Source organism: Peromyscus californicus, unplaced genomic scaffold (assembly GCF_007827085.1).
Source record: "Peromyscus californicus insignis strain IS unplaced genomic scaffold, ASM782708v3 Scaffold_7__1_contigs__length_154581171, whole genome shotgun sequence".
Classification (NCBI taxonomy): Eukaryota; Metazoa; Chordata; class Mammalia; order Rodentia; family Cricetidae; genus Peromyscus; species Peromyscus californicus.
The window spans coordinates 128,885,886-128,903,529 of NW_026294595.1; the positions used below are offsets into that span (position 1 = coordinate 128,885,886).

At 47.2% G+C, this 17,644-nt stretch overlaps 1 protein-coding gene across 2 annotated transcripts; it reads right to left on the minus strand.

Moving 5' to 3' along the window:
* Positions 1–680: 680 nt before the first annotated feature.
* Pxmp4 (peroxisomal membrane protein 4) lies at positions 681–16,850 on the minus strand. 2 transcript variants are annotated; one of them, XM_052723771.1, is made up of 4 exons: positions 16,656–16,845; positions 11,936–11,998; positions 7,017–7,215; positions 681–2,512 (listed from the first exon to the last, which is right to left on the minus strand). In XM_052723771.1, exons 1-4 carry the CDS (start codon positions 16,766–16,768, stop codon positions 2,249–2,251), a joined length of 639 nt encoding a protein of 212 aa, XP_052579731.1. In that variant the 5' UTR covers positions 16,769–16,845; the 3' UTR covers positions 681–2,248. The 2 variants fall into 2 exon arrangements, with proteins under 2 accessions (XP_052579731.1, XP_052579732.1); XM_052723772.1 differs by lacking the exon at positions 7,017–7,215 and having other exon boundaries at positions 2,373–2,512; positions 16,656–16,850.
* Between the last annotated feature and the right edge of the window lie 794 nt (positions 16,851–17,644).

Here is a 17,644-nt window from a genome sequence, read left to right on the forward strand (position 1 = left end):
GTTGTTTTTTTTGTTTGTTTGTTTTGTTTTTTAAATTCTGCCTGCCACACAACTCTCCAGTTCACTGTGGCCCACTTCCCCCTATGACATAGCACCTCAAGAAGTTCCATTTACGCCACCAAGAGTTCCTGTATGCGTCTGGGTTGGTTTCCGACACCGTATCCTATAACTAACGATTACAAAGCATGGCTGAGGTTTTCTAGGTTCAAAGCAAGGCACTGAAAAAACAAAACATGGGCTTCAAAATCAGGCAGATGGCTCAAATTATGACGTGGCTCTATCATAGCAGCCACGGTACCTGGGACAGATTACCTCCTCCCTGATCCTCAGTTTCCACATCTGGAAAACACGGATCAACACACACCCTTGACTATATGCACTAGAAGCAGTGCTGTGCAAAGCATCAGGCGGAAGCAGAAGCGTGCTCTGCGGAAGTACTGGTGGGAGTGGCAGCAGTGTCAAGAGTCCAGTGTGGACTGGACCACTGTGCTTATCCTCATCCATGAGACCCTGAAGTGCTGAGAGATGGAGAGCCTTCTCCCAGGATGGATCCCAGAGGTGGTGCTGGACTCAGACCATGTGTTTAGTTCTAGATTTTCAGTGTCTACTGGAATCTTCTGTGATGTGTTACTTGATACAAGTAAAACACACTGCCAGCATTGAAGACATAACACGAGAAAAACTGTCATCAATCCTTTATATTAATATATGTTGCAATGAAAAGGTTTTGGAAATATTAAGTTAAAATTTATGATTACAATCAGAGGCTGGGGAGAGGCTTAGTGGTTAAGAGCACTTAGTGGCACATGCCTTTAGTCCCAGCACTCAGGAGGCAGAAGCAGGTGGATCTCTGAGTTTGAGGCCAGCCTGGTCTACAGAGTGAGTTCTAGGACAGCATGGGCTACCCAGAGAAACCTTGTCTTGAAAAACAGACAAATAAACAAAGCACTTAGTGTTCTTGCAGAGGACCAGGGTTCAATTCCAGCATCCACATGGTGGCTCACAACATCCATTCCTTCAGTTCCAAGGGATCTAGCACCCTCTTCTGACTTCTGCTGGTACCAGGCACACACACGGTGCACAGACATACATGCAGGCAAAATGTATTGTTAAGATTTATCTTACACGTTACATGTTCTTTAAAAAAAATTTATTACATTTTATTTATTGTATATGTGCGTGTTTGTGTGTGTGTGTGTGTGTGTGTGTGTGTGTGTGTGTGTGTGTGTGTGCAAGCACACATACATGCCAAGGCACACATGTGGCAGTTAGAGGACAACGTGCTGATTCTCTCCTCCCACATGTCACCATGTAGAACACAGGCGTTAAACGCAGGTCACCAGGCAGCAGGCGTCTTTACTCATCAAGCCATCTCCCTGGTCCTTCATTGTTTTGAGATAGAGTTCTCTTATGTATCCCAGGCTGGCCTGGAACTCACAACCTACTGCTGCAGGCTTCTTAATACTTTTTAAAAATGTGCTCACTAGAAGTTTTTTTTTGTTTTGTTTTGTTTTGGAGACAGGGTTTCTCTGTGTAGCTTTGGAGCCTGTCCTGGATCTCGCGCTGTAGACCAGGCTGGCCTCGAACTCACAGAGATCGGCCTGCCTCTGCCTCCCGAGTGCTGGGATTAAAGGCGTGCACCACCACCGCCCGGCACTAGAAGTTTTATTTCCAGTGCAGAGGATAGATCCAGGGTCTCGCACAAGCTTGGCAAGTGCTGTCCCTCTAAGCTATACCTCCAGCTTTTGAAAACTCATAACGTTGTGTTTCTATTGGACAATGGGGCTCCTGAACTTCTCAACAGAACACCTTACACAAAGGGTTTAGTGTAGTTTTTTTTTTCCCAAGGTATTTGTAACCTGTTGCCCACTAGCAAAGAGCCCTCTGATACACAGCACAGGGGAAGGCTATCATACCCACCAGAAAGAAACTCTTCTCTAAGGGGCCTCCCCTGAACTGAATGCCCTGAGACCCAGTCAGAGAAGCAGCGGAAGTCAAGCCCCAGACTCCTTAATGCACCACTTGCTACAAAGACTATTCAAAAGTACCTGGCAGGTGCACACTCAGGGCTTTTCCTTCAGCAAATGGAACCCTGGCTGGGATAAAACAAGTTGGAGTGTGAGGTCCATGACTTTGAGAAGGCAGGATCCTCCACGACAGTGTGCTGACAGAACCATACTCTGGGCAGCAGTTGGACACTGCCGGAAGCTGTCTGGGCAGAGGCGTTCCTTAAGCACCGTGGGCTGTGTTACTTGGAGGGGCGGCTCTTGTTGAAGATGAGGAAGTCTGAGATGTCATGCCACATGTTGCTGTCCTCGTAGAGGTAGGTCATGGAGGACTGGAGTGAGGGCTGCAGAGTGGGCCGGTGATACTCGAAGAGCCACAGCACAAGCCCCCAAATCACTGCCGTGTGCAAGGGGAACGGGTCCCACTTGAGCTTAGGGAGGTAGCCCTTCTCCACACCCAGGCGGCACAAGGCAAACAGGACGCGTGACGTCAGGTACATGTTGATCTGCAGGAGGGAATGCCGAAGATTACTAGTCCGCATGGCCACAGGCAACCTTCACCTGCCCACCAACTCTGGGTACTGGGCATTACTGTGCACTGGCTGTGTGATTTTCAAAGTTAACGTACAAGATGACTGAGGTGGTGTGCAGCAGACAACTTACCATTTCTATTTATGTGTGTGTGGTGCATGTGTTTGTGGAGGTGAATCCCCGCGTGTGTGCTGGGTGCTTGCGCACATGTGGGTATGGAGACCAGAGACTGACTGACTTTGGGGGTCTTTCTCAGTTCCCTCTGTACCCTAACTATTTGTGCTGTTCTTGTTGTTTGGAGATAGGATCTCCCTACTATGTAGCTTTCCTGGAGCTCGCTTTGGAGACCAGGCTGGCCTGGAACTCACAGAGATCCGCCTGGCTCTGAAGGCAGGGATCAAAGGCGTGCGCCGCCCTGCCCGGCTCTAGCCTGATTTCTTTTTCCCTCCTTGTGTCAAGTTGACAAATAGTATAATTAAAAAAAAAAACCCAATGTCTTAATAAATCTCTCAGTTTATGCCTTCACACCTTCAGGCCTTTAAGTCTTTAATCCCAGCACTCTGGAGGCACAGTCAGGTAGATCTCTGTGAGTCTAAGGCCAGCCTGGTCTACATAGTGACGTCCAGGACGGCTGGGGCTGTGCAGAGAGACCCTGTCTTAACAACACCGCCACAAAGAAATCTTTCAATTTATGAATGTTTTCTCTCTTTAAAGATTTAAACGCACTCTTAATCTTTGAGCTACAGATCCATCCTGCCCTCTACCTGATTGGTTGAGACAAGAGTCTTTCACTCAACATGGAGTGTACCAATTTGGCTCTGCTAGCTGACTATAGAGTTCCAGGGATCTACCTCTCTTTACCTCCCAAATACTGGGATTACAGACAGATGCTTCAGTGCCTGGCTTTAAAAAAATAGTAATAATACTTATTATTTATTTACGCTGTGTGTCTGTGTGTGTGTATAAGCCAGAGAACACTATTAAGTGTTGTTCCTCAGAAACCATCCATTTTGGTTTTTACATTTTTTATTTTTGAAACAAGGTCTCTCATACCCTGGAGCTCCCCTATTTGGATAGAGTGGTTGGTGCCAGAAAGCCCAGGCACCCTCCTTATCCACCTCCCCAGCACTAGGATTACAAATACCATAGTACATGGTTAGCTTTCTATGTGGGTTTTGGGGAGAGAAGTCAAGTCTTCGCTTTGCTTCATAAGCACTTTGCCAAGAGCACTACCTCTCCATCTCCTTATTAGAAGTTGTGCAGCCGGGCGGTGGTGGCACATTCCTTTGATCCCAGCACTCCGGAGGCAGAGCCAGGTGGATCTCTGTGAGTTCGAGGCCAGCCTGGTCTACAGAGCAAGATCCAGGACAGGCACCAAAACTACACAGAGGAACTCTGTTTCGAAAAACGAAGAAACAAACAAACAAAAAGTTGTGCTTTTTGTTTTGTTTTGTTTTGTTTTGGAGACACAGTATCACTATGTAGTCCTGGCTGACCTGGAACTCACTAAGTAGACCAAGCTGGCCTAAAATTCACAGCAATCCTCCTGTCTCTGTCTCCAAGTGCTGGGATTAAAGGCATACACCACTATGCCTGTCTCCCTTATTAGAAGTTTTTAAAATGAATTATACACAGTTCAAAAATTTTTAAAAAATGATCTATAAGAGGAAAAATAATATTCTGGATCTTCTTGAAATTCATTTTTTTTCTTTGTGAAGCCAGCTGGGTGTACATAATAAATTCCAGGCCAGTTGGGGCTACATGGCAAGACCTCATCTCCGAGACGGAAAAGCTACAGATGAGAGACAATCACAATGCATATCTGCAAGGCATCAACATGTAGATGATCTGAAAGATGTCCTCAGAGCTCAAAAGTAAAACATGAAATATCCCAACTGGAAAATGAGCAAAAAACATGAATGTTTCACCAAAGAGGTTGTAGAGGTAGCAAATAAATGATAATGAGGAAAATTTCAACATCATTAGCCGTCAGGGAAAGGCAAAGTAAAGTCACAATGAGATGTACTGTCACAATGGCTAATACAGGGCTGGTGAGATCGTTTAGGGGTTGAGGGTACTTGCAGCAAAAATCTAACAACTCGGGTTCAATCCCCAGGGTCCACAGTGAAAGGAGAGAACCAACTCCTAAGAGCTGTCCTCTGATCCACACACATACACCATGGCAGGTGCACACCTGCACTTATAATCATGTCACACACACACACACACACACACACACACACACACACACACACACACACAAAACCTTTAAAACACAGATAAAATAATTCATGCAACAAACTGAATGTTAGCTCGGATGTGGAGAAACTAGACATTCATATATTTGTGGTGAGAATGTAAAAAAACGCTAGTCACTCTGGAAAACAGCTTGGCAGAAGGTTGTTGAGTTTTTTCTTTCTTCTTTTTTGGCAGGTTGTTTTAAAACCAAGCATGCATGTACCATACAACCCACAATTACACTCTTGGGCTTTTATCCCAGAAAAATGAAAACTTATGTTCACAGAAGTATCTGTACAAGAGTGTTCTTCACAGCTCTACTTGTAATACCCCAAAGCTAGAAACTGCCCAAATGTCCTTCAAAGGATGAAAAAACAAAAAACAAAAACAAAACAACAACAACAAAAAACCACTGATGGTACTTCTATATTACTTAGGAGTAAAAGGAAAAAATTAAGCCAGGGTGGCCATACATAACTCTAATTCTAGTGCTCTGGAGAATCAGGGAGAAATGCCAAGACTCAAGGCTATCTTAGGCTACAGAGCAAGACACAGTAAGAAAAAAAAAAAAACTGGTTGTGGTGGTACACAACTACAATCCAAACCCTGGCAGCAGGAGTTCAAGGCCAGCCTCAGCTTGGGAAACATGAGACTCTCTCAAAAAAATGGAAGAAGGGGCTGGAGGGATGGCTCAGCGGTTAAGAGCATTTGCTGCTCTTGCAGAGGAGCCCGGTTTGGTTCCCAGCATCCACATGGTGGCTCACAACCATCTGTAACTCCTGTTCCAGGGGATCCAACATGCTCTTCTGGCTTCCCCAGGCACCAGGCATGCATATGGTGCACACACGTACATGCGGGCAAATACTTAGGCACATAAAAGAAGAATAATTTGTTTTAAAAGAAAGAAAGAGCCATGATTTCCTTCCCATGTAACCCAGGCAGATTTTTTTCTTCTCAAAGAATTGGTCTATTTCATATCAGCTACCAAGTTTGTAAAAATAGAATTAGTCATAGTTTTCCATGGTAATCAAGATCTTTTAAAAATCTACATTTCATTTATTATTATTGTATTTTAGGGGGTGCAGGGCACATACGTCATAGCACATATGAAAAGGTCAGAGGAAATCCTTGGGGACTTTTTCTCTTTCCACCATGTGGATCCTAGTGACCAAATTAAGTTGTCAGACTTAAAGGCAGGCAACTTTACCTCACAGGCCTTGGGCTTGTGTTTATGTGTGTGGGAGTGCTTGTATGTATGTATGTATGTATGTATGTATGTATGTATGTATGTATTGAGACAAGGTCTCTCTATGTAGCCCTGGCTGTCCTGGAACTCACTATGCAGACCAGGCTGGCCTTGAGATCCTCCTACCCTTGTCTCCTAAGTGCTGGGTCTCCTCAAGGGCTTTTAACATACACAAGACATTAAACATAACCCTTGTCATTTCCAGTATCAGTAAAGATCTTTATAGGGGATCCTGGGGTAGAGGTTTCCTGATTCTGTTCATCTTTTCAAAGAAGCAGCTCTTCTCTTTTGATTCCCTTTATTCTATTTCACTGAGTTCCACTTGTTTGTTTTGAGATGTAGCCCAGGCTGGCTTCAGATCAGTATCTTAGTCTCTCAGTGTACCACCACACCCAGGTCAAAGTGCATTTAAAAAATAATCTTAAGCTGGAGAGACAGCTCAGCAGTTAAGAGCATTTGCTGCTCTTGTACAGAATGGAGTTAGATTCCTAGCACACACATAGGGTAGCACTTAAGTACCTGTAACTCTAGCTCCAGAAGAGATAACACCCTTTTCAGACCTCCACAGACACCCCCACACAGGTGCACATGCACATAGACACACACACACATAAAAAAAATAATTTTAAAAAATCATTGCACCACCAAATTATTGATGCATGTGTAATCTCAGCACTTGGGATGAGGCAAGAATATCAGGAATTCAAGGCAAGCCTCAGCTACATAGCAAGCTCAAGGCCTGCCTGAACAAGATGAAACCTGTCTCAACCACCACCACCACCACCCAAATCCTTGCCCCAAAGAGCAGCAGACACACTGAGGCGGGGAGCCCTGGCATTCCAAATGTGGCTTGGTTTACAAATGGGAAAACTGAGAGGTCACCCAGGGACCAGTGATTCTTAGACCTCAGACACAGACAGCAGTCAAGAGTTTATCTTCACCCTCACCCCTCAATTAAAGGGCATCCCACTGTCCCATCTCAGGAAAGCCTTTACCTGGCTATTGATGTTATTGTTCTTTCCAAACACCAGGAGGCCTCCGATGAAGGCTGCCAGGAAAGGGTGCATCTGGTGGGTATCGCCTTGCACATGGGACTGTAGGGCACAGAGACTCTTATAGGTGAACACAAACCAGGCCAGGTTCCAAGAGTGGGTGTATGTGGCTTTCAGGATGGCCTGCAGTTTCTCTTGGAGACTGTACAAACAGAAAGCCCCATGAGTGCAGGCCCAGCTGGTCCAGGCAGCTCTCCCCGGAGGACACACAGATCGGAATTAGGCAAGGAGCACAAAGCTGGGGCCCTCTGTGGAGGGCGCCCATGTCCTCAGGGGCTCCGCTGGGGCCTTAACTCGGCGTCACCATCTCAGAGGGTCACTCGCTGACACCGAGCATTAGTGAGTACCTACCCCACTCCTCACTTGTCTTTTCCTTCAGGGCTCCTACCACCATTTGACATTTGACAGCTGATGCAGAAAGTTCCCTGGTCCTCAGTATACGCTTCTGCAGAGCAGGCTCTAGACTTTGCTAGTTCATCCTAAGGGCACAGAACAGGGCCTGACACACAGTAGGTGCTCAACAAGTGGGAGAGGTGAGGGAACAGTGAACAAATGAATGAGTGCCTACTATGAGCTGGATCTGCAGATAGAATTCTGAGAAATGATACATCTGCTTTCTGCATTTGTAGGGCTTATGATGAGGAAACATAGTCACCAAGACAAGAATCAGACATTGGCTTGGACAAGAGGGGGCCCTGGAATCTGAAGGACGGAAAGGAATCCATGGGAGGAGCATGCTACTTTCCAAGCAGAAGACTTACCATAAACAGAGCCCCCAAGAACAGGCACAGAAAGGGAGCCAAGCAATGGAGAGAGGCCGGTGTGGGCTCTGATCAGAGGCTGTGTGTGGAGGGAGGGCAGTGAGGAGGTCAGCACCCGAGATTGGTCTTCCTTTTGAGATGAAGAGGAGCTAATTCAATCCATCTTCTCCTTAAAGGGGAGTGTGTGAGTGTGTGAGTGTGTGTGTGTGTGTGTGTGTGTGTGTGTGTGTGTGTGTGTGTATGAGAGAGAGAGAGAGAGAGAGAGAGAGAGAGAGAGAGAGAGAGAGAGAGACTGTGTGTGAATGTGTGAGTGTATGTGGATGTATGAGTGTGTGAGTGTATGTGTGAGAGTGCATGAGTGTACGTGTGTGTGAGTATATGTGTGAATGTGTGTATGAGTGTGTGTGTATGCGAGAGCATGTAAGTGTATGTGTGAGAGTGAGTGTGTGACTGTATGTGCACTCACATGTCTGTGGGTACCCACAGAGGCCAAAAGAGGGCATTAGATTCCCTGGAACTGGAGTTACAGGCAGTTGTGAGCTGTTGGGTGTGGGTTCTGGGAAATGAACTCCAGTCCTCTGTAAGAGCAGCAAAGCACTCTCAACGACCAAGCCATCTCTACAGTCCCACTAGGGCACATCGATGATAACCAGTATATCTCTGAATTCTAGACAAGGACCCTCCATAGGAAGGGGATGGTGGTGCTGGACAGTGGTGGTGCACACTTTTAATCCCAGCACTCAAGAGGCAGAGCCAGGTGGATCTCTGTGAATTTGAGGCCAGCCTGGTCTACAGAGTGAGTTCCAGGACAGCCAGGGTTACACAGAGAAACCTTGTCTTGAAAACACACACACACACACACACAGAGAGAGAGAGAGAGAGAGAGAGAGAGAGAGAGAGAGAGAGAGAGAGAGAGAGAGAAGGGGAGCATGGTAGAAGTCAGGCAGGTGAGTGGGAAAAGTCCAAAGCAGCTGGTTCTTGGCTTTTGAGAACATGAGTCCCATGAGTACCTTGGTTGGTTGGTTGGTTGGTTTTTTGATAGGGTCTTTTTATATAGCCCTGGATGTCCAGAACTCGCTATGTAGACTAGGCTGTCTGGAACTCAGAGATCTACCAGCCTCTGCTTACTGAGTGCTGGAATTAAAGGAATGTGCCACCATGTCCAGCTATGAGTAACACTTATTTTTAAACTTTTTTTTTTTTTTTAAAGATTTGTTTATTATGTATACAGTGCACATAACCCTGCAGGCCAGAAGAGGGCACCAGATCTCATTACAGATGGTTGTGAGCCACCACCTGGTTGCTAGGAATTGAACTCAGGACCTCTGGAAGAGCAGCCAGTGCTCTTAACCACTAAGCCACCTCTCCAGCCCCTATGAGTAACATTTTTAAAGCAAGAGCGTGGGATTGCAATTGGGCATGGCAGCACATTCCTATAATCCTGGGTGAAACAGGAGGACTGAGAGTTGGAGACCAGCCTGGGCTACAAAGCAAGACCCTGTCTCAAAGGTTAAATAAAAAGTAAGGCCAGATATAGTGTTGCTTGCCTTTAATCCCAGCACTTGGGAGTGCAGAGACAGGTGGACCCGTGTAAATTTGAGACCATCCCAGTCTACACAGTGAGACTCTGCCTCAAAAATAAAAACAAAAAACTAACCCTCAAAAAAAGTAAGTAAGTGACTGGCACTGACTTCAAGACCTCTCTATCTGACTGCTCCGTCCTCCTGGCCACCACCCAGATCTCGACTAGCACACTAGGATACTGCATGGCTTCTTGCTAATGTACACACCAACTCTGCTCCTGTGTTATTCCCTCCTCCTCTCCAAGCTGTTCTCAACCAGGCAGCAAATGATTCATCTTCATGCTGTTGGACGTAAGTAAAGCCAGGCACCTATATTCCCAGCTATTTGGGAGGCTGAGGTCGGGCTTGAGCCCGGAAGGGGGAGGGCAGGCTGACAACATAACAAGACTTCAGCTCAAGAAGCAAAAGGAGACAAATCATACAAAGCCTCCCAAAAGGGGCTGAAGAGATGGCTCAAAGGTTAAGAGCACATACTGCTCTTACAGGGTACCTGAGTTCAGTTCCCAGCACCCATGTGACGTGGCTCATAACCACCTGTCCTCCAGCTCCAAAGACTCTAACACCCTCTTCTAGCCTCCAAGGGCACCTGTACTCATGGCACATATTTGGAGATATATAATTAAAAATAAATCCTTAAAAAAAAATCTTACCGGAAGTCAAACAGTGGTATGCCCTTGCTAAAAATGTTAGTTTCCTGTTCTCACTTATAAGGAAAGCTGCCAGGCGGTGGTGGCACACGCCTTTAATCCCAGCACTCGGGAGGCAGAGCCAGGCGGATCTCTGTGAGTTCAAGGCCAGCCTGGTCTACAAAGCAAGTTCCAGGAAAGGAGCAAAGCTACACAGAGAAACCCTGTCTCGAAAAAACCAAAAAAAAAAAAAAAAAGAAAAAAAAAAAGAAAGAAAAAGAACCACCAACACCACCAACACCCCCCCAAAAAAAAGAAAAAGAAAAAAAAGGAAAACCAAGCTCTTATTCCAGGCCTAGAGCCAGACAGGCCTGACCCAGTTCCTGCTATGACCCTCTATCCCCTTTCCCCTTCAACAGTTTGGTGGCCAACTTCTCAAACTCACCAGGCCCAATCAACCCTACCTCTGGCCCTTCCCTGGCCTTCAGGATCTTGTGAACTCTTTTCCTTGATTTGTTTGTTTGCTTTTCCAGACAGGGTTTCTCTGAGTAGTCCTGGCGGTCCTGAAACTTGCTTTGTAGATCAGAGTAGCCTCGTACTCAAAGATCTGCCTGCCTCTGCCTCCCAAGTGCTGGAATTAAAGACATGCACCGCAACTACCTGACTTCCCTGATATTTTTAATGTTCACTTTCTGCTACCTCCTGCTAGAAGATAAGCCCTAGGAGGGCAGGAACCCTTGCCTGTTTTGTTCACTGCCTGTATCTTTAGCAGCCAGAACAGTGTGTATCACACAGTAGATGTTCACTAAACACTTGGTGACTGAATGAGTAAGATCAGGTTTTAAAGAATGATTTGGGACCCTGTCTCAAAAACAAAACAAAAAGATATGGAAGTGCTTGGCATTCAGCTCGGTGCCAGTGTGCTTGCCTACTATGTTCCTGGCTCTGAAGAGAGAAAGGAAGAGGAGAAGAGAAGGAGAGGGAAGGGAAGGGAAAGGAAAAGATATATTTGGAAGGCAAAAAGCCCCAACCAAGATAAGTCAAATAAACCTGCCAAAATAGAAATCTTGCAACTGGGCTTAACCTACCCTCTGTGCACGGTACTTTTTCATTTACATATTTTTTATTTTATGCATATAAGTGCTTTGCCTGCATGTTTGTGCATCCCATGTGTGCCTGGTGCCTGAGGAGGTCAGAAGGGGGTGCTGGAGTCCTTGGGACTGGGGTTACAGATGACTGGGAGCTGCCATGTGAGTGCTAGGAACTGAACAAGGGTCCTCTGAAGAAGCAACAAGTGCTCTTAATCACTGACGCCATCTCTCCAACCCGTGTGTACGATTCTTGGAAACAGCAGCTGTGTCCATTAACATTAGACTGCAAGGAGTTTTCTGAGTAAGGCCTTGAGGGAAGAGTTAGTCACAGGGACTCAGAAGAAGGTCAGAACATGGAGCAGGTGAGGAGAGAGCAGAGACTGTTCCCAGAGAATATGACCCAGAGGACTGGACAGGTTTCTAGGAAGGAAATGAAGCCTGGCCAGAAGAGGCCAGGCACTCCTGGAAGTGGCAAGGCACAGGCAAATGTGTGGAACTGGAAGTGCCTAAGTCTGTGCACGGGACAGGGCCTGTGTGCCAAGGAAGTTCACACTGGACACTGCAGTGATTTAGCTGTGACCACACGGCAGAGGGCCTTGAAGGCCAGGCCTGGTAGGTGGGTCTCTTCGGAGGATAGGGAGGAGCCACAGGCATTTTCAAGTGGGGACACAGGATCAGAGCTGGACTTTAGGAAGCACAGGGGAATGGGGAAGTCAGTCCTAGCTTGAAAACTACTACACCCATCCTGGCTTGAGGGCTGACCACACTGTCTCCCAGTTGGTATGCAGAGAGGGTAGGTACCTGCCACTCCTGAAGAGAAAGGTCATGACCAGTGCATGAGGCGCCCGGATTTTGACTCCATAGCTGTAGAAACAGAAGCAAACAGTTACTAACCCATCACTGTAACAGTTTCCAGGCTCCCCCTTTGGCCCCTGGTTCTTTCTCTCACTCCCAATTCTGATACCACGATGGGAGGGAAATAATGTTGGCTTTCCAGTTACATCTGGGTTCAAGTTCCAGACCCTCCTGGTAGAGTGGCCTTTGGCTTATCTTTACCCTCTCTGAGCCTCAGTTTCCCCAACTAAAAAGGAATGCTAAACCTCAGAGGGCTGGGTAAAGTTCTTATGAAAGAAAATGAAGTATGCAAAAGGTGTCCACTATTCCTGACCTTGCAGAGATGTTCTCTCAGCTCCTTCCTGACCTACCTAGTGCAGCCAGGCTCATCTTCGATTAATTTTAGATTTTATTATTGTTATCATTAATACTATCTTGTTTTAATTTTTTATTACATTTATTCATAGACACAGAATTTTTTTTTTTTTGAGCTAGGGTTTCTCTGTGTAACAGGCCTGGCTGTCCTGGAACTTACTTTGTAGACCAGGCTGGCCTTGAACTCACTGAGATCCACCTGCCTCTGCCTCCCAAGTGCTGGGATTAAAGGCGTGCGCCCCCACCGCCCGGCTTAGGTACAGATTCTTACTATGCAGTACTAGTCTGGTTGGAACTCACTACGTAAACCAGACTGGCCTTAAACTCAGAAAGGCTGAGTGTGATAACACACGTCTTTAATCCCAGCACTTGGGAGGCAGAGGCAGGTGGATCTCTGGGTTCAAGGATAGCCTGGTCTACAGGGCAAGTTCCAGGACAGCCAGGGCTACACAGAGAAATCTTGTCTCAAAACAAACTAACTAAATAAATAAATATGTTTTAAAAGTAATTAATTAAAACTATTTTTTATTCTTCTTTCATACAATACATCCGACTGAAGCCTCCCCTCCCCCCACTCCTCCTAGTTCCCCCCTCCACCTTCCCTACCGCCCCCCCCAGATTCAGTGATCCTCCACTCATTACAAAAAAAAATTTTTTCTTTTCCAAGACAGGGTTTCTCTGTGTAGCTCTGGCTGTCCTGGAACTCACTCTGTAGAACAGGTTGGCCTCAAACTCAGAGACCCACCTACCTCTGCCTCTAGAGTGCTGGGATTAAAGTCATGCACCACCATGTCTGGCTCAATTTTAAAGAATTTTTAAAGAGAAAAACAGAGGTCAGGAAAGATGCAGAGTCATTCAATATTCAGAATAAAGGCACTGGGACTGGATCCCAAAGACATGACCACAGAGGGTGCCATGGCGGGGAAGGTTCGCAGAGAGGATACAGGAAGAGCTGGAATGGGAGAGGATGTACAAAGTCCTCATTGGAAACGCCTGCTGGCTCTGGGGCCGAGTCTGTGGGATTTCAAAGCACAAGGTGGAAAGTGTGGGCAGGGAAGCAGAAAGTGTAAGTGAGGACTTGTTCTGTAAGTCCAACACTGTTCCAAAGGGAAACCATTAAAGATGCATTTGTTTGTGTGTGCGTACGACAGTCTGGAAGAAGACATAAGAGGTTCGTAGGGGACTGTCTCCACAGGGGGGGGGGGACTGACGACAGAGGGCATTTGTGCCACTTCATTCTAGAGCTGGGGGTGGAACTTGGGGCCTCTTGTATGCTAAGTGTGCGCTCTACCACCGTCCTTATCTTCTCCTCTGCCTGGCAATGGTCAGGCAGTTCCCAGCTCAGTCTCTGTGGTCTTTCTGCCCCCAGCACCTCCAGAACCTTATCTCCTTCTCCTGCATAGAGAGGCCTTCAGGGTCCTCCAGTCAGCCAGGGCCTTCCCTTCATCCTAGACACAGGCAGACTGTCCTCAAGTCCCTACATCTGCCAAGCCCTTTCTCAGACTCCTCAAGTATGGATGAGACTTGTTACATCACAACTGTAATCTCAGAAATTGGGTGGCTGAGACAGGATTAGCTTGAATTTGAGGCCAACCTAAGATACACAGTGAGACCTCCCTACTTTTTTTTTTTTTTTTAATTAAAATGGGGCTAGAAAGATGTCTTAGTCAGTACAGGGTTTGCCTTGTAAGTCTGAGAACCTGAATCTGGATCCCTGGAACCCATGTAAAAAGCAAGGCATGGTGGTGGGCACCTGTATTCCGAGAAACGGTAAGATAGGAGGCAGAAACAGGCGGATTCCTGGAGCTTGATGGCCAGTTAGTCCAGCCTGCCTGGTGAACTTCCAGGCTAGCGAGGCCCTTCTCAAACAAAAAGTGGAAGGAAGGTGTCTAAGGCACGACAGTGAGATTGTCCTTGGATCTGCACAAGTGCTGGCACACGTGGGCATGAGTACATCCGTGTGTGTGCTCACACACTCAAGTAAAACCCTTAGGGGTGAGTTAAATGTTCACAAAGTTCAAACATCTCAGTGACCCATGTTAACCTCTCTAAACTAATGACCTCTCTTCACAAACACAGCACATTTTCCCCCTATCTCCAGGCCTTTGTTGAATAAATTTCCATGCCCAGGATGCTCTTTTCTTCCTGGAAAACTCTAACTTGGCCTTCAGACTATCACCATCATTCCATCTGAAAAGCATGCCTGAATACTACTTTGCACTGGTGTGGTATTTGGTTTTGGTTTTTGTTTTGGTTACAGAGTCTTGCTAGTCAGCCCAGGCTAGTCTCAGACTCCCAACCCACTTGCCTCTTAAGTGCTGTGACTACAAGTGTGTGCTGCCATGCTCAGCCCTGCCATAGTTGGTGGGACTTCCCCCTTGGACTTGTGGTCCTCACAGATGGGCGCAGGGTCAGTGCCATTAGTAAGTAAGGAGGTCCCTGCCTTGGAGACTTGGGAATGGCTGAGTTTACAGTTTTAATTTTACAGAGGAGAAAACCAAGAATAGAAGAGACAAAGAACTATTCAGTTTGTGAAAGCATTGGGGTTAGAACACAAATGCCTGGCCCTAGAAAAATGTCTGTCCTGACTGGGAAGGTCCACTGCAGAGGGCACAGAGAGAGGCAGAGCAGGGGCAGGTGTACAAAGCCCATATTGGGCAATGCTTGCTGGCACACAGGCCAGCTCTTGCTTTGTCCAGTGCATACCTGGCAAAGGGGCTACTGATGTTATCCCATCCCGGTCAGGGTTCATCTCATCCTGGTCAAAGAGTGGCTGATATGATCTGGTCAGATCCAGCAGGAAGCAGTTTCTACCTGACTGAATGTCCATTCTGAGTCTGAATCCTGACTGTAACTCTAACTTGATATGAGCAGGGACAATCGGCATGCCTTCCCTAGTCGTTACCGACTCATCTAGAAGGCAGAGACAAGAGTAATTCCTAGTTTTCAAATACTCATCTAAGTAAAATTTGAATGCCTATAATAGAGGGAGAACCAGGATACATACAGGGACAATATAGGTAAAAATGCATATTCCTGTAAGCACATTTTGTCATTGCTGTTGAGAGAGGGTCTCACACTCCAGCCCAGGATGATCTGGAATAAACTATTTAACACAAGTCAACCTCGAACTCACAATAATCCTCCTGTCCCAGCATCCCAAGTACTGGGAATAGAGGGGTGTACAGCACCCCAGGCTGACGAAGCACACTTTCTAGTGAGAGACATGGACTATGAAACAAGATTATTCTGTGTCTGTTGATGACAAGTACTACCCAGAAAAAAGGTAGGGAACAGAGTGAAAAGTTTGGAGACAGCCTCAGTGGGGAGGTAACACTTAAGCAGAGGTCTGAAAGGGTTAGTGAGCCAGGCAGACAGCATGTGCCTATAACAACAGCCATCACTTGTGCAGACACACACCAGCTACTAATGCGTCCTCGAACAAACAGAAGTGCTCTGGAGGACCCATGTTCTAGAAAGTGAGGCTCAGAAAGGCTAAATGGCTTGTTCAAGATCTAGATCAAGGTAGATGACACCAGGTTCTAAATCTTGGCAGTTCACACACTCAACAACCATGCCACACACACTGCTGCCAGGATGCCAACTTTAGGGACTTTGGTTTCTTCTCTGAGTCATTGCTAGTTCTGGCATAGCAGCCCCTCAATAACTGCTAAAGCATGAGGGTTAAAGAGGGGGGAGCTGCTCTCCAGGCACCAGTCCAGCAAAATGACCCCAAGACCCCCTCTGCTCCCTGTATGAGGGAGGTGAGATCAATCTGCCTAGGAAATATTAGCTGCCTTTTCTTACATTCACTGTCACTACCCACGGGTCCCCAGTGAAAATGAAGGCTGAGGTGAAGTCATATAGATGAGAAACAGGATATGAACCTGTTGGCAGCTTAATAGGGGGAACCTACTAGGCAGTAGGTGACCACCCGCTTGCTAAAGGACAGAGTCCAGTTTCTTTTGTGCATACAGAGCCACCAAAGCCAAATGGGGCAAAGGGCATACGGCAAGATGAGGTGAACTGGATCCAGATGAGGAGACACGGGTGCTGGCATAGGAGGCAACTAAGTCAAGAGTACCAGGTTGTAAAGTACAGAGGACATAGAAGAGGGACGGAGGAGCCCCAGCCCAGGGCTGACATGGTGACAGGAACCCAGAATCCTACGCCTCCTGCACCAACCGGGCACCGAAATCAAACCCAAGAGCTCCTAGAGAGCGTACAGCGAGGTGACACGGGGCCTCGAACTCGCGATCCCCGCTAGGCCCGTCATCCCTCAGCCCTGACCAGACTCCGCGGCCCCACTCACACAGCCCCGTTCCGGAAGCCCTTAAGTATGGCCAACACAGCGTGGTAGCGGCGCTTGCGCAGCAGCGTGTTGACAGTCTGGAGAAGAGCCCGCAGCTGCGGCGGGGCGGCCATAGCACCGGAGGACGATCGAGGGACCCGGCTGGACGCGTAATGACAGCCCTGGGTTCTGGCCGCAGAGCCCACTGCATTGGGGAGCACCGCCCCCGTCGTTGTATCATACTATAGGCTGAGTCTGCCGTCACTCATACAAGAGAGCCAGTCACAGAGCGCACTGGTCTGCAAGGGGCTGGGTCGCTCTCACTTTTCGGAATTGCTGTCTGATTGGAAGAGACAGGAGAGTTGGTAACCAATCACCGTGACTCGGAAGGTCTCACGCAGGAGTCGCCCAATCAGAAGGCACTTTTCTTAGGGAGAAGTTTGGTTCATTGTGGGGCTTAGGCGGGGTGTGTTGCCTTTCCAGTTGAAACGGGTGACTTTTGGGAGGTGACGTTGGTATTACTTCACACGTGACACTTTCGACTGCCTAGCAGATATCGCAACTAACTTCCCAGAGCATAAATCACATGTCACTCATTGTTTGGTGTTTTGAGACAGTACTTCATTTAGCCCAGGCTGGCCTTTGAACTCTAACACCACCACCCCCGCCGCCCCCTCCTGCTACCGCCCACGTGCTGGGATTGCAGGCCTGAGCTACCATACCTGTTTTCTTATTTATTTTTAAAATACAAACTCTTTCTTAGGGTCCCCAGGAGCAGGTGTATGTAGTGTGTGCTGGCCCTTGCCTCTCGTCCCACATTCTCCTTTTTTCTCCAACTTAATGGCTTAGTTCCATACCTTGAGTATCCCAAGAACCCTTCTGCTTCAAAGGAGTTGCACCTGCTATTTCCCCGTTGAAATTCATTGCCCCTGTATTTTCTATGGCTGACTTCCTCTCAGTTGGCTCAGGTACCACCTAATAAGGGAAGCCCTGCAGGATATCCCACAGAC

Coding starts and splice junctions, on each gene's coding strand:
- Pxmp4 (XM_052723771.1), bottom strand. CDS start 16,768: ATGGCCGCCCCGCCGCAGCTGCGGGCTCTTCTCCAGACTGTCAACACG. Junction 7,216..11,935: donor TTTCTCTTCAGGAGTGGCAG/GTACCTACCCTC, acceptor CTGTTTGTACAG/TCTCCAAGAGAAACTGCAGG. Junction 2,513..7,016: donor ACAATAACATCAATAGCCAG/GTAAAGGCTTTC, acceptor TCCCTCCTGCAG/ATCAACATGTACCTGACGTC.